Raw genomic sequence first — 26,679 nt, 5'->3', positions numbered from 1 at the left:
GCCATGGCAAATTGACAGGGCCAGAAGATTGCCAGGTCCCCAGAGATGGAACGGCAGAACAGCGCCAAGAGCCGAAAATCCAAGACTCTGCGCTCCATTTCACGGTCTCTCATCCTCTGCAATGGCAAGAACAGCGATGACGGATCCAGCCCCGAAGAGAAGTATCACAACCCCTTTGAGAGCCAGGCCAACTGGGGTCAAGCGGAAGCTGGCCATTGCCCTCGGCTTCACCTAGCGTGCTCGTCCACGGGCAGGGAAGGCCCGCCAGATCCTCTTACAATCAGCAGCATGGTACAGCTGAGGGCTGCCGCCAGTGACAGCTGCAAGACTATGAAGAGGAAATTTTTCATCAAGGTAGGATCCGCACCCACTGCTGCCCCACTGCTGCCTCCAGGGCTTGGGTAAGGTTTCCCCTCAGCCCCATGGAAGGTGAGCTGCTCCCAGTCAGAAATCCCCAGGCATCAAACTCTGGCAAGAGCTCCCCTGAGCCAGCAGAAGTGCGTAGCGTGCCAAGGGCATCGCACCCTGCTGTGTGCCGGACTCAGCCAGCATGCTCTTCATTCATCGGCTCAGCGGGTTCTCCCACTCGGAATGCGCTGAGAGAATCGCTGCCGCACACAGCTGCCATTATGCAGCTTGCAGCAGGGACCGTGCAGGCCCCATAGCGAGAGGCGGGTGGGCTTTGCTAAACCTGTTCCATCTGCATCTTGTGGCTGGCACGGCGTGTTTTGCTTCATTGCCCACCCAGTGAAAGAGCCCAATTTTGTGCCAATGTGGTCGTATCGATTTGCACAAATTCAGACTTCCATAAATGCAGAAATCCCCCCCAAAAGACAATTTCCCCTAAAGTGTGAATTTTCATGCTTTACTCTACAAGTCGAAAGCCACATTCTCAGTTGGTGTTTTTGCTATACATTTGTATGAAATTACAGAAATTTTGAAAAGTAGCCTACAAGCCTGTGGGATGATATAACTGATGAAAAGGTAGTTTGCTGTGGAATCCATTGGTTGGATTCATAGACCTCTGAACACATTTGATGGTGTTGCAGATTTCTGCAATATAGCTTGGTGCAGTTCAGGGACAGATCACATGCTTTGCATGTGGGACCCCCAGGTCTGAACCCCACACCCCAGGTAAAGTGGGGAGGAAGTATCCTGCCTGACACCCTGGAGACTTATTGCCTGTCCATGTTAGGAATCCTGGATTAGCCAGACCAAGGTCTGACCCCGTTCACAACAGCTCTAAAGGCTTCTCTCAGAAGCAAGACAGGGCTTCAGAGCAGTTCTGGAAGGCATGTGGAAGTCATTTTGGAAGACAATGCGGAGAGGCAGCTTTCCAACCAGAGAACTGGGCAAATCTCTGAGGCTCAGTTGAGCCTGTGTTCTCACTATTTCTGCTGCTCAGTTTGCTCTATCCCAGTTCTTCATCAAGTTGCATTATTTATTCATTGCATTTCTAGACTGCCCCACAGCCAAAGTTCTCTGGACAGCTTATACAGTCTATAAAAAGAAATGATAAATGTACAATAAAAATATAATAAAACAGTTTTTAAAAAAGTTTAAAACTGCTAATAAAAGATAATAAAAACAAATGATAACAAGAAATAACAAAGGTGGGGGGTAAAAGAGAGAGAGAGAGACTGCCTTGGCCAACACCTTGTTTTATCCTGCCAAAACAGCTCCTGAAGGCTTTGAGCTGAGCTGCTTTTCTCCCCAGGAGGCAAAAGATGCAGGCTTTATAAGTTAAAACCATCACCTTGAACTGGGACCGTAAACATCCAGGCAGCCCATGCAAACGGGCTAGAACCGGTCTTATATGTTGGGGCCTGTAATTAATCTGGCTGCCACATTCTGCACCAGCTGCAGCTTCTCGACCACCTTCAAGGGCTTCCCATGTAGAGCATTGCAACAATCCGGTTTAGAGATTAGCAGAGCGTAGGCAACTGAAGCCTGGCTATCCCTGTCCAGGTACGCGCATAGCTGGGCCACCAGCTGAAGTTTGGTGTGCATCCATGTACAAATGCATGCTTTGTGTGCATGTTTTTTGAAGAGTGCAGATTTTGTATGTCCCCTCTGGAATGCACAACTTTCACAGGTAAAGTTTTCATCTGTAGCTAGCTGTGGGAAGCGTGTATTTGGTAGTGTCAGCTGAACCAATTTCAGGGCCATCCCCATCAGGCAGTGTTGCTTGTTGTCTCCAGCAGGAGAGGAACAACTTTCAGCCTGTGCCTAAATTCCATTTCAGAGAACCTTGCAGTGGTGGGTGTAGCTGATGGCAAAAAGGGTGGGACTGAACACGCCAGCATATTTCTGCTTAAAGCTCTTAACCTCCAGAATTTCCTAGCCCCAGCTCTTATCTCCAGAAAAAATATGGGCCGAGCTTGAGATGCTGAAAATATCAAAAGTGAGTGAAACCAAAGCAGACAGATTGGTCCCTGCAGGCAGAGAGCTTTCAACGCTTGGCTCTTAATCTGGTTTTGAACCCAGTGCATCCAGTTCGGTGTATTTATGCAGAATTAGGGTTGCTACCTCTTTTACACTGATAAGCTCCTCATTTTTATCAGCTGTATCACAGGCTGCCTCGGGATGGTTCCTTGCATGCTGGGAAAAGCTGGAGTGGGCCAAGTGGGGTGGGCTAAAAGCTGGAAGACGGCTAGAGCGCAGAGGAGGAACCCCTGCTGAGTCCGACTGAGCATGAGCCTGCACTGTGGCGGTGAGGGTGGCAAAGAAGAGATTCTTTTCCTCCAGCACTGCATCCTCATTGAGGATCCTCCTCCTCCCCCTCCCCCCCCCCCCCAGTGGAGCTATTCCGAGTGGCTAATGGCCTTTTGCAATCTGACGCGAGGGTGGATGCTGTCGAACCCTCAGTAGCCCACTGTGACGAATTTGCACAACACTTTGAGGGTAAAATCGCTCAGCTCCACCACGAAGTGGACTCCACAGTTGGGGTTAGTCCTGCATGGGAGGCGTCCAGTGTTCCGTCTCATCCAGTCTTGTTGGATGAGTTTCAGTTATTGCAGCCTGAGGGAGCGGACAAGGTGCTTGGATGAGTTCAGGCACCTTGTCCACACTCACCTCCTCCCTTCCTGGTTGATCATCAAAGGCAGGGAAGGGATGTGGCCCTGGGTCCAGCCGGTCATCAGTGCCTCTCTGAGGGAGGGCCTGGTTCCCTCTCCTCTGAAGTTGGCAGTGATCAGACCTCTCCTCAAGAAGGCAACCCTGGACCCGGAAGATGTCGCCAACAATTGACCGGTGGCTAGCATCCCCTTTCTGGGCAAGGTACTCAAGAGGGTGGTGGCCAGGCATCTCCAGATGCTCTTGGAGGAAACTGAGCATCTAGACTCATTTCAATCTGGTTTCAGGCCCGTTTTTTTGGGGAGAGAAACTGCATTGGTCGCCCTGTGGGATGACCTTTGTTGGGAGAGTAATGGGGAGTGCCTCCCTGTTAGTTCTCCTGACCTCAGTACCATCAACCATGGCATCCTTCTGGATGGGCTGACGGGGTTAAGGGTGGAGACACTGCTTTGCAGTGGTTCTGCTCCTTCCTGGCCAGGCGATTCCAGATGGTGTCTCTGGGGAATTGTGGCTCTGTGCCATGGCAGTTACGACGTGGGGTTCCTCAGGGTTCCATTTTATCCCCTATGCTTTTCAATATCTACACAAAACTGCTGGGAGATGCTGATGACACCCAGCTCTACCTCTCATTTACGTCCAATCCAGGTGAGGCAGTGACTACTCTGAACAGGTATCTGGAAGGTATGATGGGCTGGATGAGGGCTCATAAATTGCAGAAACTGCAAGCTCGTCGGTTTTAGAGAATTTTCAGATGGCTCACCCATTTCGCCCCAGAGTCTTGCTTTGAAAAATTCCAGTGGGTTAGTCTAACAGCCACTCACTCTACTATTCAATTGCCATAAAGAAGGAACAGAAAGAAATGAGCTCCAGTTTTCAATTGATGCCACAGAGATGCTCACTTCAAGCAAGCCATTTCACTCTCAGATGCCTAAGGAAGATATAAATGGAAACCTTTTAGGTGAGAAGGATCTGCCAGCAAAGAAGTGCATAGTATTAGACAAACAACCACGTGTGCCTTTGTGCATTCATTGGATTCCAAATAGCTTTCACTGCAAATGCAGTAGAGGCAGGGCATGGTCCAACCCATACGATCAATCAAAAATACGACGTTCACACACCAAGGATTGCCGCCCAAGTACCTGCGCTACCAGCTGAGATACAGATCCAAGTACAGCATTGCAGCAGGAAATTCTGTTCTAATTGGCAAACTACGGCCTGCTCATTTATTTATAGGCTTTCTGAATCTTACAGTTAACCTGATTAGAAGTGTCTGTCTTCACCCTAAATTATTTCCTCCTTGCCTTCCAAACCAGGACAGCTGCATCTGGAAGTTATGTATCGCCACTGGGAATGACGGACTGGGAATTCAAGTTTCTCGGACTCCCAACTGCTCTGCTTTTGGCAAAGAATACACTATCAGTCATGTGATTAATGGAGGAGCTGCCCAGAGGTATTTACCCAACAAGATTTCTTTAAAAACCCATGGAAATGCATGGAATGGGTTATCTTGATGGATCAGCCTGGAGCCTGAGGAATTCTTTGGGGATTTACTATCACAAAACTTAGGGATGGACCCTGTTTTGATGGTTTTTAGAGTGGCTTAGGCTCATTCGTAGAGGATAAGGCTGCTAGTCACGATCAGTATATATTTACTCCGGTCGCTGTGGCAGTGTGCCTGGGTACACCAGGTGCAGGGGGACTTGGGTGGGAAGGTGTCGTACTGTGCGCTTGCCGCAGGCAGCTGGTTGGCCACTGTACGAAGAGTGGGCTGGGCTTGATGGGACTTGCGTTAGATTCGGCATGGCTCTTCCTATGCTCCACCCAAAGGTCACCTGGCAAACCGAAATGGTGATTTGTTTCTGAATTCAAAGGTTACCTGCAAGAGGGTCCAGGAAGCGACAAGGGGGGAAATATCCTTGACTTGGTCTTGACCAACAGGGAGTAGCTGATAGATGGGGTGCAGCTTAGGGGAGCTCTGGATGCGAGTGGTCAGAGGAATAGGGATGAGCAGCAGGTCGAGTACTGGAAGCTGGGACTTCAAGGGGGCCAACTTTGGGCAGGACGCATTCCAGTGGAGCAAAGCTCAGGGCGCTACGGTTCAATTTGGATGCCAGGAAATACTTCCTGACAGGACCCCAAGGATATGGAAGGGGCTTCCACGGGAGGTGGTTGAAGCCCCACTGGTGAAGGTGTTCGAGCATAGGCTGGACATGCACATGGTAGGCATCTCGTGAGCGGAGCTGGCTGGGGCTGGGGGTCACCTAGATGGCCTGGCTCGCTCTGTTTCTATGTTTCTGCAAGATGAGAGAAGGGTTTTCATGCTTTCAAAGACATTTTTGAAGGGCTGATTCAGATGGGGTCTAATGTTGATGTTTTTGGCTTTTAAAGGGACGGACGTTTGAGCCCAGGTGATGAACTTTTAACAGTAAATGGACAACCTCTTAAAGAGCTCTCCAGCAAAGAGGCAGAGTCACTCATCCAATCAGCAAAGGGCTTGGTAAATTTAGTAATTGCCAACAAGGTAAGCAAGAGGGTGAAGGTCTATCTCCTGGTTTCTTTTTTTCCTGGAGGGAGTGGCTTTGTGCAGGATGTACTTCATGTGTCTCCCGCCTCCCAACCTGCCCTGAGCCAGCTGAAGGAAAAGGGTGGGTGCGTGACGAGCAGTGGCATGTGCTGGCCCCTCTTCTTCCCAGTGGGTGGCGATGGCCAGAAAAGCAGAGGGTTCGGGTGGCTAGTGACAAGCTTCCTAGGTGGCCCCTGCGATGGCCCAGCAATGCTGACTCCTGCCATTGCACGTGGAAGCATGCAAAGCTTTTGATGGACTCATAATGCATCCTCAGTTATGTTGAGAAACGGCATCACTCCATGTGATTTCTTGTCCTGGCTGAGTTTTTGGCAGTCATGCAGCAGATGGGAATTCAGGAGGTGCAGCTTTAATCACCATGGTTCATACCATGCAGCTTGGGGGAGCCCCCATCTGTTGAATGTCTGCCTGTGTGCAACTGGTAAAGCCATGGCTGCCACAAAAAAAGGAGGTGGGAATTAAATATAGCAACAGAAGAAGCCCTGCTAAGGACCGAAGGTGGCAACTCTACACTGATGTTCTCTTTTCCAAGCATGTAATCATGGGAGATTCCCTCCTAAGATGCAATAACCAAATCTGAGTAGTTTTGCTTGGGTGCCCCCTGCTGCTGCAGAAAGGAAGTCACCGCTTGATAACGAGGCAGTTTTCATGCTGTGGGGGAAGCTGCTCTCAGTGGCTCTCATCCGCCTTGCCATGGAGCCAGGTGACTGACTGCCAGAGACTGACTGCCAGAGACTGCTCCAGCTCCCTCTCCTTCCTGTTGTCTCTGGGCCAGAGGGTGGGTGAGCAAGAGCAGGGCAACAGTGAGAAGAGAGGAGCAGCAGGGCCAGTGGACTCCTGGCAGAGGCCCCCGTCAGGTACCCGAACATGCCAAGTCATGTGGTACCCCTGCAAGAACCGTCAAATTAGTCCCGGATGAATTGTTTAGCCTCATCTGGAGGCTTGTGCACACTTGCACAGGTAAAACTAAGACATGGTCCATCCAGAAAAAATGTGCAGCTCCATCAGTCAACGCATAGAATGGATGGAACAAAGCATGCGCTCCCCTAACTCCAACATATGCATGCAAACTTGGAGCACTGGCAGCATGGAGGGTGTAAAAGCTGTTCTCTCTGTTTTACAAGTGGTCTGGTCCCTTTCGTTCCACTCATTGATGGAATTGGATTTTGTGCAAATGCATTTGTATGCATAATCACAAATTTGCAGTTGTGCAAATGTTGTATTCCCAAAAATGGACAAATCCCCAAACATTTGTAAACCTCCCAATATGGAAAACTGCTTGATCCCACCAATACGCTAATAAATAGGGAAGTGCTCATTTTTGTTTGGGTTTTTTCCTACTTTCCATATTTTCCTGCTTGACTTTTTCTATTGCGGCCTGGAAAAAGTAGGCCTGCTGTGAAATCTGTGGACTGGATTCTTAGGACTTTGAACTCATTTGAGCCTGTTGTGGATTTCTCTAGTATCCCTACTCGGAATAATTATCGTAACAGGTGTTACTTAAGATAGTCCAGATTTCTTTCCACTTACCCATTCCCCTCCCATCATAGGAACCTTCAGTGTGTTCACGCCAAGAACTCCCTGGTAAACAGGATGGTCAGAATGGTTTCGTCCTGCAGACAAAAGCGAAATGCCAGAGGACCCGCAGTAATTCAGCCAGTAAGTTCCTCAAAGAAGCCAAGGTCTGTACTTTGAATTGGGCATCGACACTTCATGCTTTAGAATGAGGAAAGAGGCGATCCTGTGAGCACCGTGTGCTGCCTAGGTGGCCTTCAGAGAGGCTGGGAGCCCAGTCTGTGGGAATTCCTCAGCCTGGCTGTCCTAATTCCAGCCCACTTTCTCTCTTCCCTAAGTCTGTCTTGCACTGAGAATTTGCTTGGGCAGCCAGCAGGAAGTGAGTACCAGCAGAGTTCTGTTTCCGCACCTGTGACCTGTGGCCTTTGCATACTTTATGCAGAAAGCATGTACTTGGTATACTTTGCATAAAGAATTAAGTACTTTGCATATATTTTGTACATATATAATGTACTTCACGTACTTTGCACAAAGTCTCTGCCAGTGTTTCACAAACCTGTTCTTAGCTCACCCGGCTTCCTGGTCAGGACTGAGCATGGGAAAGAAACTCAGAGAGTGCAAGAGAGCTGGATTCCAATCTGATCCTTGCCCCTCTGGAGCACAGTAATTATCACTGTTAATGGAGATGGGATGGCTGAAAGTGGCAGCTAGGGATGGGCAAAACTGTTCCTTGTTGGCCCCTTTCAGGTTCTGTTTTTCTCCATCTAATGTTTGGTTAATTCTGAACTTTAAGAATTAAAGTTAAAATCTTAATTTAGTTCATCTCGAATGTGAAAACCTGTATGTATTTTAGCAGACATTTCTTTGAATATAAACATTTTTGTGTGTGATTAAGCCTAATATACACTTTCTTTGCAAGCAGTTTTCCTAATAGAATATTGAGTGCTGTTTTGAGCAGTACATGCATTTTATGTACCAAATTACAAGCACCCAGTTTCACACTTTTGAACCTGAACCAAAACTTATTTATGTTGCGATGTCGACTTCTCCAAATTTTGCACTGGATCTCTTCGGTCAAAACAATGTAAACACAAATCTGGGATTCTTTAATCAGGGGAAAGTTTGCACTAACCTGAGTTTATTAATGAAAACAATGTGACAAATGTATCAGGAAAATTGCTTCCAAGAAGCTATAATCATGTACAGAAGTGCATGTCATAAGTGGAGTGAGCACAAAAAATTATGTTTATGTAAAATTTTACAAACTTCACAAAGTTCAGCACAAACGGAAATTAACATAGGCCAAATGAGAAACTGGGAGAAACTTTAATGGGCCGATTCATCCACCCTGAGTGACAGTAGAGGCGGAGGGGTGCAGAATGAATACAGCCCCATCACTCGCCCTTATACCCTGAACCCCCTGCTGCCTTCAGGTTCACGGAAACATTTTACCCTGTTACCAGTGTTGGAATAAGGTTTAACTGCCTGATTGTCTAGTGTTTGTACACGAAAGTGGGGAAATGGGACGTTACTTGCCATTGCTTCAGGCTGCATTTTTTGGTCTAGCCTTCTAATTTCCCACAATGCCCTGGAGCAAGACTGCATCCCTGTTCTTGAGGGAAATTAAGGTGCTGACCTAGTTCCAGGAAAAAAGTCATTAAGGCAGGCATGCCAGGGTCCTGGGGCCCCAGTAGTGGGAAAAGGATACTGGGTGCTGAGGTTGCCCGCAGGCCCCCAAGAGGCTTGGCAAACCGGGTTTTTAGCTCTGCTTGGGCTGCAAGAATGGCGTTTATAGGTGCACGAGTCAAACACTCATTGATAGGATTACAAGTTGCGCCTGCCTCTTTGATGGCTCTGCATGACCAGCAGAAGTGCTTCCACGCACCTCCACGCCAGGGAGTGGATCCCTGCTGAACTTCTGCCTTAGGAGGCGGCAGTGGCGGTGGCAGCTAATACGGCTACTGTTTGCAAATGCGGGTTTTCCTCTGTAGCTCAGCCTTCCCCACCCTCCCATGTCCTCCTGTTGCTTTGTGCCCAAAAGCCCATCTTGAGAGTTGTAGTCTGGGTTGCTGCCGGGCTGCAGCTTGGGGAAGTCTCTGTGTTTCCTCTGGTGCTCATAATAAAATGAGGACAGCTCCACCCCATCTGCTTTTAATTTTTTTACAGGTGTGAGCCCATATTGGATAGGGGAAATGGACAGTCCCATGGCCAAGAAATCAGCCTCTCGATACAGGCAGGCCCATTCTCTTTACAGCAACAGGAAGTCGCTCTCTCAGCAGCTGGACAGCTCGGCAGGAAGAGCCCCCATAAATGTAAGAGGGAAAGGAAATGAATCTGACAGCGGGGCTGAGCAGAGACTGTTCGGTTGGTGCCCAGCTGTGTGGTCCAGAATTCCCCTCCTTGCTTCCTCCTGCTGAATGCACAGCGCTGCAGCGGGGCTGGAAGTGAACGTGAAGCATCCGGGTCACCTATTTCCGGCAGGGTCTGGTGGCTGTTACGATAGCCACCAATTCCAGTGGCTTTCAACAGGGACTGGAGAAATTCATGCTGTAGTCTAAAGAACAGGTTTAGCGATAGTCCTTTTCTGCTGAAGCAGCCCAGTTTGCTTGGACTTTGTCCAAATGTGTTGCTACCTGTGTAGCTGGATGCTCCTTGCGGTGTTGCGATGGGCCTCTGCTGTAACGATGGGCACCTGCACTGAGCAGGTGCCCGTTTGGCATTGTGGTGAAAGCGACCGGCTGGGGCTCAGGACTTGTGGGTTCAGGCCAGCTCAGCCAGGAAGCTCCCTCGGTGACTCTGAGCCAGCCATGGCCTTATGGCCTAACCTACCTCACAGGGTTATTGTGAGCATTGCATGGAGAGGAGATCCTTGCAAGGGGAAAGGGCAGGGCATTAATATAAGGCAATAACTGGTGCTCTATGCGCTATTCAAGGGACTTTGCATTAACTCTTACTGCTGCTTGCTTTTTTGCTTGAAATGCAGTCCCTTTCCAGGTCCTCTCGATCGCTCAGTACAGCCCATCTGATGCAGGCGTCGTGTGGCTTGCAGGCCTCTGTGATCTCCAATATTGTCTTAATGAAAGGCCAAGGGAAGGTGAGATGCATCGCTTTTTGATTAGGGATGAGGCTGCGCGTGTGTAGCAGTTTCCAGACTGAGATGTGAATAGAAATACGGTTATCCGTCAGAGTTCACATTTCCTTGAATTGTGTGCTGCAGTTCTTCCATCAAAAGAATCTGTACAGGAATGCATGTCTCAGGAGGAAGTGTGTGCAGGCAGGCATATGTTCATGGAAATCATTTACAGAGATCTCCTGGGTGTGAAAAACAAAGGGGAAAAAGGGACATTTGGGGTTGGGGTTAGGGTTAGGTAAGGGGGGGCGGGGAATGTATTCATTCTTTTCTTCCCAAGTGTATTTTTGGAGGGAAAAAAGGGGGTCCCAAGCTTTCACCTCTGCAGTCAGAAAAAATGGCTTGCAAAAAATGTATTGATAGGTTCCTGTGTTTTACTGTGGAACACATGCTGAGATCTTGGTGGTATGCAAAACTATTTTCATTCAGTTACACAGTTGGGAAAAAAGCAGACATCAATTAATTAAAATGCCCTCTGTGTGTTCTCATTAGGGGCTGGGTTTCAGCATTGTCGGAGGTCAAGATAGCATATATGGCCCCATTGGTATATATGTGAAGACCATCTTTCCTGGGGGAGCTGCCGCTGCAGATGGAAGACTGCAAGAAGGTGAGACGTTCTGATTACATATGAATTGGATCTAGACCAACTTTCCCCAGCCTTCTGCCTTCCAGACACATTTGGATTGCAACACCCAGAATGCCCAGTCAGTGGCCCTGCTGGATGGGAATTCTGGGAGTTGCAGTCCAAATGCCTCTGACGGCCACCCAGTTGGGGAAGGCTGGTGTAGGCAATTCAGCTTGGAAAAATGCAAATGAAGATGAGACAAGACTGTGATCCTCAGAGATCTGAAGGTCAATGACAGGAGTGGGGAACAGCTTTTTGGAAGGGGCTCAAAATCCCTCCCCCCACATATTTTAACTGAATTCTCTGTGAACAAGTTGCCATTGCTGGGTGTGAACACGGTCACTGAAGCAATGGGACGAGAGGGGCCCATGTTGCTTTCTCTGTGCTGAGAGAGGCACAAGAGAGTTTCTGACTCGTGCTGAGTGTGCCAGTCCAGACCTGGCTCTGTGCTGCGAACGTCCCCATGGAACTGGGTTGCAGTGTGTGGACAGAGTGCTGCGGAATGGCAGCTCCTCCTGGACGGGCCAGATCCCGCACTCCCTGGATTTCTCTGCTTTGAGGCTTCTCTGCATGTTGTGACAATGCCATTCTTAGCTCAGGACAGGCACCAAAACATGCTCATGAACTTTTATATCAATTAATTGTCACATGCCTTTGCAATTGTCCAAGGATGTGGAAACAAAGTGGAAAGAACACACCCAAAACGGAAATGGACTGGGGGAAAGGCTGATCTGTCCACCGCTGCCTTAAAGAGTCAGTCTGACCATTCAGAATCCTGTGGAGGGATGGGGAATCTCAGTCTGTTTGCGGACAGTGTGCCAGTTTAAGTTAACACCCACTTTGGAAATGGAAAACCGTTCGGAACTTCAGTTTGGTGCTGAGCATCGCCTTTCTGTTTCGCAGGAGATGAAATCCTGGAACTGAATGGGGAACTGATGCATGGACTCACCCATCATGAAGCCCTGCAGAAATTCAAGGTTGTGTTCCTGCCCGATGCCTGTCTCTTGTTATGCCTGTCATGCCCAGAGGCAGTGCGACGATCTGACGACCTTCTTGCTTCCACAGGCCAATAAAGGTCTCCTCACCCTCACGGTCCGAACGAGCCTCAGCACCCCCCACCTGGCAGCTAGCTACCTGTCCTCCCATCTCTGCCGCTCCCTGAGCACCAGCATGTGCATCACCAAGGAGACCAGCTCCTTTGGTTCCGAAAGTGCCACCTTTCCCTTGAACGCCACCAACCCCAATGACAGGGTCATCATGGAAGTTTCCTTAAATAAAGGTGAGGGCTTGGGATGGATGGACTTGTCTGTTTTAGTTCCACCTGGTTTGCATCTTTCCTGTGTTTGTTTCTTATGTGGCCTGATTCTGCATCATTTTAAAAGCCTGCACAAAAGTTTGTCTTGCTTCTGGTTCACTCATTCAGCAAATGAAAAAAAAAAAATTTGCATAAAAATCCAGAACAACTTTCTTACTACAACTTAGAGTGTGTTAAATGTTACTCAGCAACGTGAAGCAAAATCTACACCACCAGTTTTCTTTAGAAGGCTTTGGCCAAATTGATTTTATTTATTTATTTATTTATCGATTGATATCCTGCCTTTTTCCTACAAAGGGCTCAAGGCAGCTTACATCATTCTCCTCCTCCATCTTATCCCCACAACAACAACCCTGTGAGGTAGGTTGGGCTGAGAGTCTGTGACTGGCCTAAAGTCACCCAGGTGGCTCCATGGCCGAGCGGGGACTCGAGCCCAGGCCGTCAGTCCCAGTCCCATGCTCTTCACCACTACGCCACACTGGCTCTCTTTTCACTACCCTCAATGATGTTTTGGTCCAAAACAAATTTTAGAAATCCTGATTTATGAAGACACGGTCTTTAAAGGGAGAGGAATATGGGGATGAACAGATGGATGGAAGACTCTTCAGTCTTTACAAAGGGGAAGTACAGGATTCACAGCACAATTCAATGCACATTTACTCAGGAGTAAGAACATAAGAGTCATGCTGGGGCAGATAAAGCTCCATTTAATTCCACACTTCTCCTTTCACCAAGTATCGGTTGATACTTGGCGCCACAGCGTGAATCAAGATGCTTGAGCTTACCAGTTGCTGGAACACCTAATCAGGAAGGTTTCCCTCTTTCGAGGGGTTCTCCGAGGTGGCTAGTGGGCCCTACGGGAACAGAGTGCCCATCTAGAAGGAGTTTGGTCCTGCTTACATTCCTCAGGTGACGGACATCTTGCTTTCCACTGCACTGTTTCTGGGCAAAGATGGGCTGCTGAAGGAACAGCTGCCAGTTTCAGCAGCTGCCTCATGCTCGTTTTCATTGAGCACAGAGCCATGGCCAGGCCCTGTGGTCAGTTGGCCCAGATGTCCTTCCCTTTGCTGCCATCACCACTGCCCGTTCAGCTGTTCTCACTCTCTCCAGGCCAGTCCACGTCACTTCCCAACTGAAGGGAGGATGCTCCTCTTCCTCCTTCTTCTTGTAGGTGCTCAAAAACCTGGAGCGAACAGGTGAACTGGTGGCCTGGAGGAAGGGTAGCAAGACCAGGATTTTGCCAATAGCTCCTTAGCTAGAGTGTGGGCCCCAGGAGGTATCATTGTCAGTTCTGGATGCTAGATAACAATTCTGCTAATCAGTAAAACTCAAGGTCAGCAAAATGCATTCAGACTGAATTCCATTTCAGATTGTGAGCGTGTTTTATTCTTTTCACATGAAAAGATAGCCATATTGTATTTTTGTGCACATTTTTCCAAAGGTGCATCAGTTGTGACCATCATTGAAATATGTGCATACTTGTCCCATTGATTAAAGTGCATATTTGTGCATGTTTGAAAAGTATGCACCTTTTCATGTGCATTTTTCAAATGAGCACCTGTCGTTGAACACAATCATTTTCACCTACAAATCACATTGCAAGCTTGGAAATGTACAGACCCTGACCACAGATCTTGTCTGAGCCTGTGCTTGGTTTGGAAGGTACATGCAGGGTAAAGTCTGATCAAAATGTATCTGAAACAAATTTATCTTGCATCCTTAATATGAACACTGATGTCTTGTTCCAGCGTCACCTGCAATATTTCAAAGAGAAATTGTTTTTGCATGTGAGGTGGATCTGAGAATTAGAAGGAAAGAGAAGCAACAAATTTATTTTCAAAAGTTCATAGAGCTGGAAGGTGCCTGGAAAGTTGCACCTAGTGACTTATGGACAGATCAAATCATTGTTTTGATTCTTTCTAATGTATCTTCCGCAGAGGCTGGTGTGGGCTTGGGCATTGGTTTATGCAGCATCCCTTATTTCCAGTGCATTTCCGGAATATTCATCCACGCCCTCTCTCCTGGCTCTGTGGCTCATATGGACGGAAGACTCAGGTATGTCAAGAGTTCATCATTTCATTTGCGTGTTGCTTTGCTCACCCCACTTCTCCCAGTGGTGGCATTTCTGGCCTCAGTGCTTATGAAGTCCAGACCATCTCACTGCATTACAGCATCTTCAGCAGGCCGGTAGTGGTAGGGAAAGTTCTTCTCTCTCCTTGGTCCTGTTTCGAGAAGCAATTGGCCTTTGGTTCCCATGGCCAAGTATCTTTTGGCTTTGCCCAACAAAGGGAAGTGCTGGGCCAGCCCTGTCTTGCAAGGTTGCCCAATCCAAAGCAATCCATCTCCTGAAAATTGTCTATTATATGCAAATAACTGTTGTAAACCATTTTGAAAGCATTATGGTAATCAAATGGTGTGGAAATGCTATAAGTAAGTAAATAAATGTTGTTACATTTATATGCCGTCTATCATGCCATGGCATCTCTAGGCGGCTCACAATCATTACCCATGAATGTATAGAAAACAGTAAATGGTTCTCCATGGAGAAACCATGGTATTGTGTGTGTGTGTGTGGTGTGGATACGTGTGTGTAATATCCCTATCTATTAAAAGGCAGATTGCTGAAGCCTCTAGCTAAAAATTGGTATTGACCAAAAGGTCCGTGTCCTGGTGTGGTAAGCCCAAAATACACAAGAGGAGGAGGTTTTCTTTTAGAAGATTTATTCTCAAGAATAGCCAGCCACCAGTGAATCATTCCAGATGGTGCATCTGAGCAGTCTTCAGCTGGCTCTTTTATACATCAGTCGTTCAAAGGGTTACACGTAACACAGTTAAGACTTTCCAGCAGGTTACAGAAGTTAAAAGGTGCAATGGCATGGCCTTTCCCACTTGCATAGCAAAGAAGATGCTCCGAAGGACGGGGAAGGATGAGGCGCTGTTGCAGGGGGAAGAGGAAGGGGCTGGGCTGGGCTGGGCTGGGCTGGGCTGGGCTGGGCTGGGCTGGTGTGAATTGCCCTTTACTTGAGCTGCCGTTATCTGCCAAGTGCCAGCGAGCTTTCTCTGGACATTTCCAGGATGCATCCATGCTGATTTCCAGAAAAGAGGAAATCTGGAAAGAGGAAATTTCTCTGACCTGGTGATATGTCAATGATTGCATCATTATACCTGTGCAAGGTATAGCTATTGATTTGTACATCAATGGGAAACTCCAGTTATAACACAGGAAAAGAGGCAATGCATAAGGGAAATACGACAGACAAAAGAGTTCTTCACCAAGGAAGATCTATTTCCCTGGGTGACACAATGGTTGGCGTGTTGGGCTGGGTCTCGGGAGATCTGGGTTCCATGAGCTTCACTGGTGGCTTTGGGCCAGTCCCTGCATGTTCCATCTAAACATGCATAGGATCACATTCTTAACAGTGTTTATGGTACACACAGAAGCCTTCTGATCCCCTGATTAACAAAGTCAGATTTCTTTATCCATCTCTTGTTCTACAAGCTCATCTTCCAAGCAAGCCCCTGCTTTTTGTTTTTGTTTTGCATTTGAACTGTGGCCCTGAGGCCCTTAATGGCATATTACGAAGTTTTCATTTTGTAACATAACTAACTGAAAGGAAAGCAACACACAAGAAAGGTAAATTTATGTGATATTGCTCTTTCTGTCTTCCATACTTAAATACCCAACCCAAGGGAAATGTCAGATGCAGCAAGCAGGAAGGAAATTGTGGGTGCAACGCATCTGCTGAAGTCTTTGTGTTGCAGGTCTGTTTCTTGCTAAAGAAGTCTCAGTAGAAAGTTTAGAGAAAGCAGAGAATGTGAAAGCAATAACAGGCTCACGATGCATAAAAGTGAGAACAGGCATATTTGCAGGTCAGTTAAGTTTAGTTAAGATGAGTCTCTCACACACACAAGGGTTCTGCCAACAATACAAGCCTCAAATTTCTCCAGATTATAAGAATGACAACTGGGAATAATAGCATCTGTGGTTTACCTAGTTATGTCTACAATAAAGGGTCAAAGCGATTGAAAATCGATACGTTTAGACTTTTTGCTCCAACCTGTGGCTTAGCATATCATATATTGCTATCGTATTTTCTTTCAGGGGTTTGTTGGAGTTCTGCCAGCACTTCCAAAGTTATTAAGGTTTCTGCTGGCATGCTCAGTTTCAGTCTGAAGCCAGAACACTGTCACTACTCCAATGTTTTGAATTCCGTTGCTCCTCTCAGTCATGGGAGAAGAGTGGCAGGAAACGGCTGAGTGAGGGAATTTTAAAGGCTGAGGGGAGACCACGCTTACCAATTGATAGATCACACTGAGACGGGGGGGCAGGGGGGAGAAATGTTGGAATACTGTGCCGAATTCCTTTGAAAAGGCAGGCGCAGATCTATCTGTTTGTATGCATCTATTCAGCCCTGCCAGTGCATTCATGTGCATGCATATTCTAGAGTTTTTATCTTTTGTAGTTGTTTTCAGAACATTATAATTAATCTCCTTTTTTAAAAAAATCAGGACTATTCAATGATCAAAAACACTGCCAGTTTAAGATCAGAGTTAAGGCTGTCACGTTTTGGTGCAAGCTCAACGTGAGGAGCTAATAGAGCGCCCAAGAATCATAATGCCGTTGTGACATGCTGCAAGCAACACATCAGTGTGGGTCAACTCACAGGAGGATTCCTTCACCCATGCAGTGAGGCAGAGATGTTTCATGAGGCAGTGCGGGACCAGGAGGATGTGGGCTTTGTGCTGCTAATGGGCGTGGGCGGGTGGTGGATCAGCCATGACAGCTCCGAGGGCGAGAAGCATCAGGTGTTTTAAACGATCTGCCTTCGAGGCGAGTCTTGGTCATATGAGGGAGGCCAAGTTCCTGCTAATGGATCTGCCTGAGTTTCTTTTGTAACTGACTCTGCAACATGCTTTCTTTGTATTTTTAAGCCAGTTGGAGTGGCTTGCATTAACCCAAGGCAGCTTTTAGTTCAAAGCCCTTGTCTCTGTCTGCTTGGAAGGCAGGGAGAAGTACAGCCTCAGTGGTCCCTTATCTGCTTGAAGCCATCGAGATTAACATCAGTAAGGAAAAATAATCAGAGGGCCAAGAAGTCCTCTGCTGGAGCAGAAGATGTGTTGAGGGGTGTTGGCATTTTTTTCCCTCTTTGAAGGTGTGGAGATGAAGTTGTGGAAATCAATGAGGTGCCAGTTCACAACATGAGCCTGAATGAGGTCCATGCAGTTTTAAGCCGCTGCAGTCCTGGCCCTGTGCAGATCATCATCAGCAGGCATCCCGATCCACAGGTGAGCTGGCTGCTCAAGCATCATCAAGTTCTGGGCACTTCACAGAGCTAAGTTAGGACTTGGGGGTCCTAACCCTCAGAAAGTATTTTCTGGCATCCACCTTGAATCCTGAGCTTTGCTGCACTGGAACGCATCCTGCCGTCCACTGCAGGGAGAAGAAGGTCGTCACCCACCTCTTCATGACACCCCCAAACTACAGTAAAAATAAATAAAAACAGCTAAGAAAGGAAAGGCGCAGAATGCCTCTTGATTAGCAGCCCTCTATCTGAAGTACCCCCAGAATTTACTGCTAATGTTTTGGAACAACATTCCAAGAAAGAACTTGGAAAGTTCTTCCAAGCTCTTCCTGATGTGAGAAGGGAATTCAGAGGGGCTGCCAATTTTGAAGCTTTTCCAGAATGAGATGGTAACCTGTGGCATTTTCTAGGTCTCTGAACAGCAGCTAAAGGAGGCCATTTCACAAGCGGTGGAAAGCAACAGGTTTGAAAGAGAGAAGTACCAGTGGAGTGCGGAAGGTAAGGGCATCTCTTGGGTAGAGGCGTTGAGAATTTAATATGCTAGTAAGAATAGTAGTAGAGCCTTGTTGGTTGAGACCAAAGACACGAATCTGGGACTGCCTGCATGGTACCCGTGGGTGCCCAGGTGCCTCAGGGCACCTCTCGTAGCAGCTGGCAGGTTCCATGCCCTCCTGAATTTTGGTTTTCCTTGAGTGTTTTTTTAAACACTTCATTTTTTAAACTGGGAAGTTGAAATGCTACATAGCGCAGGATGGCTTTTTTTGGATTCAAAGATCTGGGAGGGACTCAGATTTTAGAGCTCAACCCACACCTCGGCCTTGCCATTTGGTTATTCAGCCAGTTGCTTTTCTTAAAGAATGGTCAGTTTGCCTTCTGGGAACCGAGTGTTCCGTGTCTGGCAACACCCAGGGAAGCAGCTGCATTTACGAAGGCCAGCCAAGCCCCACGGGAACTATTTTATCACAGCCGCGGGACTCCCAGATTTCCGTCAATGCCCAGAGCTGGGGATCCCTGACCGATTTAGCCCAGAATCCCGTCTCCCACTGGGGCAAATCGCTCATCTAGAACTGCTGGGAGAAAGAAACTTCTCATGACTTACTCCTCATTTTCCCTGGCATAGCATAGCATAGCACAACACAACACAATTACTTGGATTGGTCTCCAGCCATAAGTGAAATGTAAAGGTTTCTTGGGAAGTAGAGAACAGAAGTCAAAGAGGCATGGCAGTTTTTAATATTAGCCAAGTTGAAGATGGATTTTAGATGTGTGCTGTGTAAAAAGAAAAATAAATGGAAGGCAACTCTGGTAGCATTGCCTAGTGGTCAGGAGGCATTTCAGTGCACTTCATCCAAGGTATTCTAGCTTGCTTCTCTTGGAATTGCAGCTTCCTGATTGTGTCATCTCCGCCTTCCCTGAGGTGTGATTTGCCTAGATACTGCCTGATGTACACAATCTTATTGCTAATTAGCAGTTAATACTGTATGCAACCTTGTCGCTAATTACTCATTATTTCATATTTAATGCTGTGTTTTAGGGTTATATTTCAGCAACTATGACATTGTATGTGCCCTGTCCTGATGACTTAATGAAAAGTGGCATACATATTTGCATGATAATGTATCAATAAATCTGTAAATTTATCAATAAATCTGCCACTCCTGCCTGCCATGTAACTTGGGCAAACGGAAGGGAAGGCCACTGTGGTGCTTGAGCGAACTCCTTCTCCCTCCCTCGCTCCCTTGGTTGGGCACAGGGAACTAGTTCATCGAAGGTTTCAATACTGTGATGTTCCTCCCCCACTCTGAAAAAGCTCTTTTTAAAAAGCAGGCATTAAAAGTCTGGAAAGCAGTTGGCATAAGAAATCCCCATGTGAGAAATACTCCGAGAAGGTGGCCACTCATCTGAACCATCGCTCCCAAAAGCTCATGATCCGTTCCAGCAGCGACGGCAGTTACAATCCCAGGTCCTCTTGTGGAAACGGTCTTGCTTACCAGCTGGCTGACATGAATGCAAAAGGACACAGCATTGATGTACCAGTGACCAGACAGCCGGCTTCCATGTTTTCCTCCTCCAGAACTAGCCTGGAGAAGCACACCTCCCCACCGATTCTTAAAGACGCTGCGCAGCTTTCCTTAAATCACACAAAACGATCTGCAGAGATCCTTGTTAGAAAGCCTCGCTCGTCAAAGCCCAAGCCACCACCGAGAAAGTATTTCAAGCAAGACTGCACCGAGGGTGAGCAGGCTAACAGAGAGAGGAATGAGAAGCCCCCACCGCCAGGAGAGGGGAGCCTGGCTTCTTCAGATGTTCAGGTGAGCAGGTTTCCCGGTCAGGTCCAGCTCAAGATATTGTTTTGCTGTCTGAAGCAAGAGGCAAAATGGTGTCTTCTCCCCATTCCATGAACAGAAGCTGGCTGGACTGACCGGTGCATCTCGCTTTGCTACTGGTTCTAGGATGCTGGCTTCTGCCACGCCTTGGGCAGCAGGCTAGCTTGGGGGAGCCTCAACATCTGGTGCCTGAGGCAGCCACCTCGCTCTGCCTGCTGGTAGGGCTGGCCTGGTTCCTGGTGCATGGAAGCAGCAAGCATTAGGAGCAGTGGGGGAACTGAGTTTGCGGTGGCTCCATCGCACGCGTGCTTTTCTTAAAAGCAGAAGGCGTGGGTGGAATTCACTGGGATTGCATTTCTGTGCAGGTAGTCCCCAGGTCACAGATGAGGTCAGTCCCTGAGAATGCCCTTAAGTTGGATTTGTATGTAAGATCAGGTCAGATCCTGCTCAGATCACATAAGCAAGCCAAATGTTTGTCTTAGTGCATGTATATATTTTTCCTTTCTATGCATAGAAAACACTTAAGAAACACTTCCATATTCACTAAAACATCTTAAACACAATACAACATTGTAATAATGATAATAATGCAGTGATAATAAAGTAACTAAGAACATCTCTATGTTTGGATGGATGTGTGTGTACATGTATGTGTGTAGGTACACAATATTGAAAAAAAGGTCAAAGCAGAGGTGGGCTGTGGAGCAAGGGGTAGTCCAGTAGACAAGAACGTGGTCAGAGCAGCAGACCAGAGGTCAGGAACTGGGAAGTGGCACCTTGGAGCAGGATAATGAGGAGGGTGCAGGAACAGCAGGTGAGGCAGAGCAGGAACGGGTGGGAAGAGGCGAAGGTCTAAGAGGCAGGAAGGCAAGGGCCGGGAAAGCAGAGCAGGGACGCAGGCAGCTACTGGAAGCTGGGAAGTGTCTTCCTTGGCGAGGCAAAGGGTGGAGGGAGGAGCCTGTTCTTATATAGCTCTTCGCCCAGGTCCCATTAGGATCTGAGAGATCCAGAGAGCTGGGGCCCTCGTTCTGCCCTCTGCTGGGACTCTGTTGGTGGAGCCACAGGGTGGTGCCGATCCTGACAGTGCCCCCACCCCTCCATTTTGTGTTACTGCACAGCATGGCTTCCTCGGAGGCTGGTGATGCTTCCTCTTCCTTTGGCCATGCTTCCGTTTTGGCTATTAATTTTTTAACATTCTGAGAAATGATTCCCTATTAGGATATAGGAATTAAGGAGAGATTGATACAAGTACTGATTTTTTTAAAAAATGCTCTAATTGCACTATACTAGCATATTTGCATAAGTGTGGGGAGTTTAAAGGTGGTTGCAGAACTGTATGTTTGCTATGAAAAAGGAAGTAGCTCGTGCCCTTGGGTTGCATAAACTTAGAGACAGAAAGTACCAAGCAAAATATGCAAAACTTGAGAAATGGATAAAATCAGCAGCAGGAAAGTACCACATTTTCTAGAACAATAAAATGCGAAAGGTCACTTATGTATAAAACGGCAGGGGTGGCTTGAGGACTTCCGCCTCCTTCCCGTTGCTATCTCCAAATATTTACTCATAGATATTCATGAATATTAGTTTTGCCCAGGAAATGCTTTGATTAAATCAGAATAAGTTTTATCCTTTGGATTTAGGGATGGAATTTGGTGGGGAGATGTGGAAGCACGTGGGCTTAGCTTATACTTCTGAAAGGTGGGCCCAAGCTTTCATGTTGTTATCTTGGGCTTTCAGCATTCTGAAATTAACTTATATTTTCAGTCTGTCCAATAGCAAAATTCTGCAGAGGTGCACATCAATCCCAAAGAATAAAAGGCCATAAAAGCCTTCCTACAGCAGCCTTTTTACAGTGCAACTCTAGGCACATCCACGCAAGCCAAAGAGAACCCGCTTATGGGACTCTGTTCCCACCGAAGGGGGGCGGTCCCTCCACAATAGTCAGAGCTGCACCTCAAAGCCACGCCCCCCAGGCCATGCCCATTTCCAAGATTATGCAGCCTATGATTATACAATAAAATGAGCTTGGCCACTTTGTCTGAATTTCTGTTGAGTAATGAATGCAAGACAAGGGGATCTCTTTTTGAGGTGAAACAATGACAGCACCTAGAAGTTATTGTTATTCTCTATTTTGAATGGATGGATGAATGAATGATTTTTTAAAATTACATTGGTACCCCTTTCTCCAGCCAAAAAGCTCTCAGAGTGGCTTACTAATAAGCAGTTCCTGCCCACAGGCTGACTATCTAAAAACCTGACGTACATGAGGGAAAGTGACCATGAGGGAAAGTGTCACAGAAAACTCGTGAGTCTGTCTGCCAGCCTCTCCAGAGAGGGAGTTCCCAGGATCGGTTGGGAACAGTTGAAAAAACACCCCATTCTTACCCCATTAAACTCAGGTCTCCAACACAGTGGCAGCTGCCGGCCATGAACCAGTCAAATTAAGTCTCTTGAGAGGTGGTGGGGGAGGACCAGGCAGGGATCCAGCAACCCCCCTGAGGGCCCCCTCCAAAGTAAGTGGGGCTGCTCTGAACCCCCAAAGGCTCTGGCCACCACACCCTTGGTGCTGGACTGGGAATCAGGTGATCTGGGTTCTAGTCCCCTCTCAGCTGCAAAGCCCACCGGCTGGCTGTGGACCTGTGACTGACTCTCAGACTAACCTACCTGTCAGGGCTGTTGTGAGGATGAAGTGTCAAGCAGGAGAAGCTCTCTGGAGTTCCAGCAACAGGAAGAAAGGCAGGATATAAATGCTTTGCAGTGGCCTGAACTTAAGTTTGGGCCTCATTGGATGCCACTGTGAACATGGTGTTATCCGGTATTAATTGTTAATTTTGATTTTATGATTGCTTTATGATTTTGCCATTGTTCTATTGAGTGTTATGGTTCTGTGCAGCATGTTGGGATGATTTTCTTTTAAAAAGCAATTTATGCATCTCAATCCATCAGTTCATTCTTTGTCAGATTTAATCATTCGCGTATTCTCTCTGAGTCCCCCAAAGATGTTGTACTAGTATTCTAGGTTGGGCAGCATGAGTGCACAGATGCAGTTTGTGCAAGTGAGCTAGTCACACTTGCGTTTCCTGTTTATGCCACAGGAAGCCAGCGACCGGCTGCAGCAGAGAAACCTGAGTGTTGTAACCCACGGTGCTTTCACAGATTCTTCAGCAGCAAGAGCTACAGAGCAGTCAAATTCTTGCCTAGGAGCCGTGGACCAAGAAAGAAAGGCCAGCAAAGGTACGTTTTGTTCTGTGCAATTGTGCCTTCCATTTCAACCTCTTCCACGGAGTGCTCTGCAGCAGAAATGCTCAGGGTTTTTTTTTTAGCATTGAAGTTTCAGTTCTATGTCCTGAGTTAGTGATGGCTGGTTATGACAAAGACTGCAGTTTGGTGCATGCTTGCTTGCCCAGGAGTAAATCCCACGGAACTCAATAGGGCTTACATCTGAGAAAGCATGCAGAGACCTGTTGCTTTTGGCAGGAAGGCACAAGTCTATGCCTGGTTGCTTGGGAGAAAGTGTCTTCAATGAGACTTGGTCCTGGGCAAGGTTGCATCCATGCTGTGCAGTCTTAGACATTTCTACCCAGCAGTGAGCTCCATTGAGCTCTGTGGAACTTTCTAAGGCACAGCCGTAGTCACAGCTAACCTTAGATGCACAGGGACTCATACCTAGAGATATTTTGCTACAAAATTGGAATGTGATCATGAAGAATAGATGTAGAAGTTGATGCAAGAGGGAGAAAGATTTCATAACACCCAGTGGAGCTTGTATCTGAGTAAAGCTGCATGCAATTGAGGTATAATCAGATAGTAGACAGCAACAATTAAGACACAGAATCAGGAGGTTGTGAGGTCTGGTGCTGGGTTTTTTACTAGAATATTGAGATCCACCAACTGGAGCATGACACAAAAAGCAATGTGAGCCTCAGCTTTGAATCACAGAACTGAATGGCGCCCTTCCACACAGCAACCCATCCCTACTCTCCACAAACTTGCCTCCACATTCTTTGTTCTTTGGAGTGTGTGGGTGTCATTTTCTTGCTGTCCTTGTTAAACAGGCCATGGCCATTCCTAGTCAACTGCAAATCCTCCAGAGCGTTGTCAGTGGATCATGGTCGAAGATGGCCTTCTCCATAATGCTCACTCCTTCGGCTAGTGCACTGTGCCTTGTCACCACAACATGAGCATGAATGCACCATCTGCATGTGGAATGTGTTCCATGCAAAGAGCATTTCTGTGCCAGAGGACCATCGGCCTGCCTGCGCCTTTGTTGAGCTGCACAGAAGACCTACCACTGCAGACAACTGTTGTGACAAAAATGTTTTTCAACTTTTTTGTGCTTAAAACCTTGGGGGTCCTGCAAACCTGCTTGTGCATAAGCAATGGCGGTAGATAGTGCATGCGCTTCAGCTGTCCCATGCTGGGGGGAGTTGCATAGTGATGCCTGAAAATGTGGCTTGTCCTACTGTGTGAACTGAGCCAGGCCACAAGCCATCCAGAACCCAGGGGCTGTTTCTGGGTGGCTTGCCGCCCATGATAACAAGCCACCATGGCCTGTTTCACAGAACAGGACAAGCCACACCGTTGAGGGCAATTATGCAGATCTCTCCATCATGGGACTGGCACATGCAGTGCAGTGAACAAGGCGCGGTTGCTTGTTAGCTCCTTGTTGATTGTGGATCAAACTTTCCTCCCAATATGAAGGTTCACATATGACCATATAGGGAAAATTGACGTGTTGCTGGCCAGATTAACCTGCTTTCATTCCATCATCTCAATCCAGGGAAATCTGTTACATCTCCTCAAAGGCCTGTGCTCAGAAGACAAGCAAAGGTGGATTATAGCCTTGAGGCTACACCTGATGATCCTTGGGTCAGAATTTCTGACTGCATAAAAAGCTTATTTAACCCTAGCATGGCAGAAGACCGCTGCTCCTTAAGTTTATACCCCACAATCAATAAAGGCAGTCCTGCCTCTAGCTGCCCGAAGGAAGCCCTGCAGAGATCAGATGCAGAAGAGGCGGATACGAAAGCACCAAAGTCATCTGATGACGGTGACTTTGTGAAGAAAGGGCCACCAGTAGCACCTAAGCCGACCTGGTTTCGTCAAAGCCTAAAAGGCTTGAAGAAAGGAAATTCGGATGATGCACACAAAAGCCCCTCTGACCACCACCAAAGTGTGTCTGACAATGAACTGAGCTCCACTTCCAAGATCACTCGAGCTTCACCTCGGGGATCGTCGATAAAGCAACGAATCAGCTCCTTTGAAAGTCTGGGCGGTTCTCAGTCTCCTGAAAATGCAAGCCGAAAACTTAGCCCAAAGTTGTCCATTCAGAAAGATGGATCCCCCAGCAGGAGGGAGCCAGTACCTCTTATGGTTAATCTTAGCCAAGCTTCTGCCAGCAACGTGGATGATCAGAGTACGGAAAGCATCCACCTCCTGCCAAACCTAGATGCCAGCCATGTGGATTCTGCCTGCTTCTCCAGAGACGAAAGTGCCCTGAGCGCAGAGGCAAACTGCAGCACCCCTGTGAAATCTCCTTTGAATCTGCCACCTTTGCAAGGCATGGAACCCGACCCCCAAGTCACGAAAACGCCGAGCAAAAGAGCACGGAGCTTCCCACTTAGCTCAGCTCAGTCTTGCGAGATGCTGAAAACCAGTGGAGAAGAATACAGCAAAATCGATTCCATCAGCAACCACTTCTCATCAGCATTGATGAAATCGTTGCATTCCCTTCCTCAGTTTCCACCGTGTCCTCGGAAAAGCTCAGGGAGGTCCCACGGTGGGTCACCAACATCCTACAGAGAAGAAAGGGGGGCTCCGCTCCTGCAGGCCAGCGAAACTCCCTCTCCAGACACCAGCTTTTCTCTCAAGTAAGGCTTACTGGCATTTTTCAACTTGTTACATTTCAGCTCTCATCAGTATGTATTTCTTATCAATAAGTCCCTTAAACTCATCAGTTGTTTTACAGCAAGGATCCACAACTTAGGAAGATTTGGCTCTCTGGGGGTCCAGGCTTGGCCCTCTGGGGCGCCTAGATGGCCATGCCCCCTTGACCTGGCCAAACACTCCCCTGCCGCAATTTAGCCATTGCTTAGTGGTTTCCCAGCTCTTGCACAGTTTTGCATATCCTAAATTCTGGAATGCAGCTCCCAAGGCTTAAATGCTGGCAGGAGGAGCTTTAAGGGAAAATATGCTGGCAATATGCTTGGGCCCCACAACTTTGCCTTCTGCTTCTCCCCACACTGCTGTGTGTTTCCTGAAAACTTCTCTGAGATGTTATCCAGACTCTGGGGTGAAAGATGCCCAGTGCCATGGGTAGCGGGTAGCTGAGTTGGCTAAAATGGATCCAACCCAAAGTCAGCAGGTGGTGCTGTCTTTCTGCACGGAATTGCAGCCCCATTCCTGTTCCTTGTGTTGGAAGGAAAGCTCCTATTGATGAGAAACAGGAGCTCTCCTTTTAGTACAAATAGAAGGCAGGAATTCTGCCCCTGCCCTGGGGCAAATTGGGCAGCAGTGGGGCAAAGGGTTAAAGCCCCTTTGTCTACCATCATGGCAGGGTCTCAATCCAGGCTGCCCTCCCACCACCTCTTACTCTTTAAAGGCCATTTGTGATTGAGAGGGTGTCGAGTTTGGTGGGCTATTTCCTTCTGAGGCTTTTCAAAAGTCAGTTAGGGTAATAAGATGTCGTTAGTCCTCTGACACCACCAGCTATTTAAGTCACAGTGAATGTAGTGAATATTATGAATATACATTTGGGAGTTGTAAAGTGTCGTGTAAACCTGGCCATTGTGGGTTATGTGAGGGT

The 26,679-nt window shown here is 47.6% G+C and overlaps 1 protein-coding gene across 1 annotated transcript in view; it reads left to right on the top strand.

Moving 5' to 3' along the window:
* Positions 1 to 45: 45 nt before the first annotated feature.
* Positions 46 to 26,679, top strand: part of IL16 (interleukin 16) — a 34,802-nt gene continuing 8,168 nt past the window's right edge. Inside the window, exons 1-15 of the mRNA XM_044438934.1 lie at positions 46 to 354; positions 4,389 to 4,525; positions 5,464 to 5,596; positions 7,210 to 7,318; positions 9,341 to 9,486; positions 10,158 to 10,268; positions 10,797 to 10,911; positions 11,833 to 11,906; positions 11,995 to 12,208; positions 14,182 to 14,299; positions 17,398 to 17,530; positions 17,958 to 18,045; positions 19,375 to 19,859; positions 22,970 to 23,108; positions 24,655 to 25,744. Of these exons, the coding sequence (XP_044294869.1) occupies positions 46 to 354; positions 4,389 to 4,525; positions 5,464 to 5,596; positions 7,210 to 7,318; positions 9,341 to 9,486; positions 10,158 to 10,268; positions 10,797 to 10,911; positions 11,833 to 11,906; positions 11,995 to 12,208; positions 14,182 to 14,299; positions 17,398 to 17,530; positions 17,958 to 18,045; positions 19,375 to 19,859; positions 22,970 to 23,108; positions 24,655 to 25,744 (3,401 nt within the window). The remainder of the gene's footprint in view (positions 355 to 4,388; positions 4,526 to 5,463; positions 5,597 to 7,209; positions 7,319 to 9,340; positions 9,487 to 10,157; positions 10,269 to 10,796; positions 10,912 to 11,832; positions 11,907 to 11,994; positions 12,209 to 14,181; positions 14,300 to 17,397; positions 17,531 to 17,957; positions 18,046 to 19,374; positions 19,860 to 22,969; positions 23,109 to 24,654; positions 25,745 to 26,679) is intronic.

This window comes from Varanus komodoensis, unplaced genomic scaffold (genome assembly GCF_004798865.1).
Source record: "Varanus komodoensis strain SLA01 unplaced genomic scaffold, ASM479886v1 scaffold33, whole genome shotgun sequence".
In the NCBI taxonomy this organism is placed as follows: Eukaryota; Metazoa; Chordata; class Lepidosauria; order Squamata; family Varanidae; genus Varanus; species Varanus komodoensis.
This window is presented reverse-complemented; position numbering and strand designations above follow the sequence as displayed.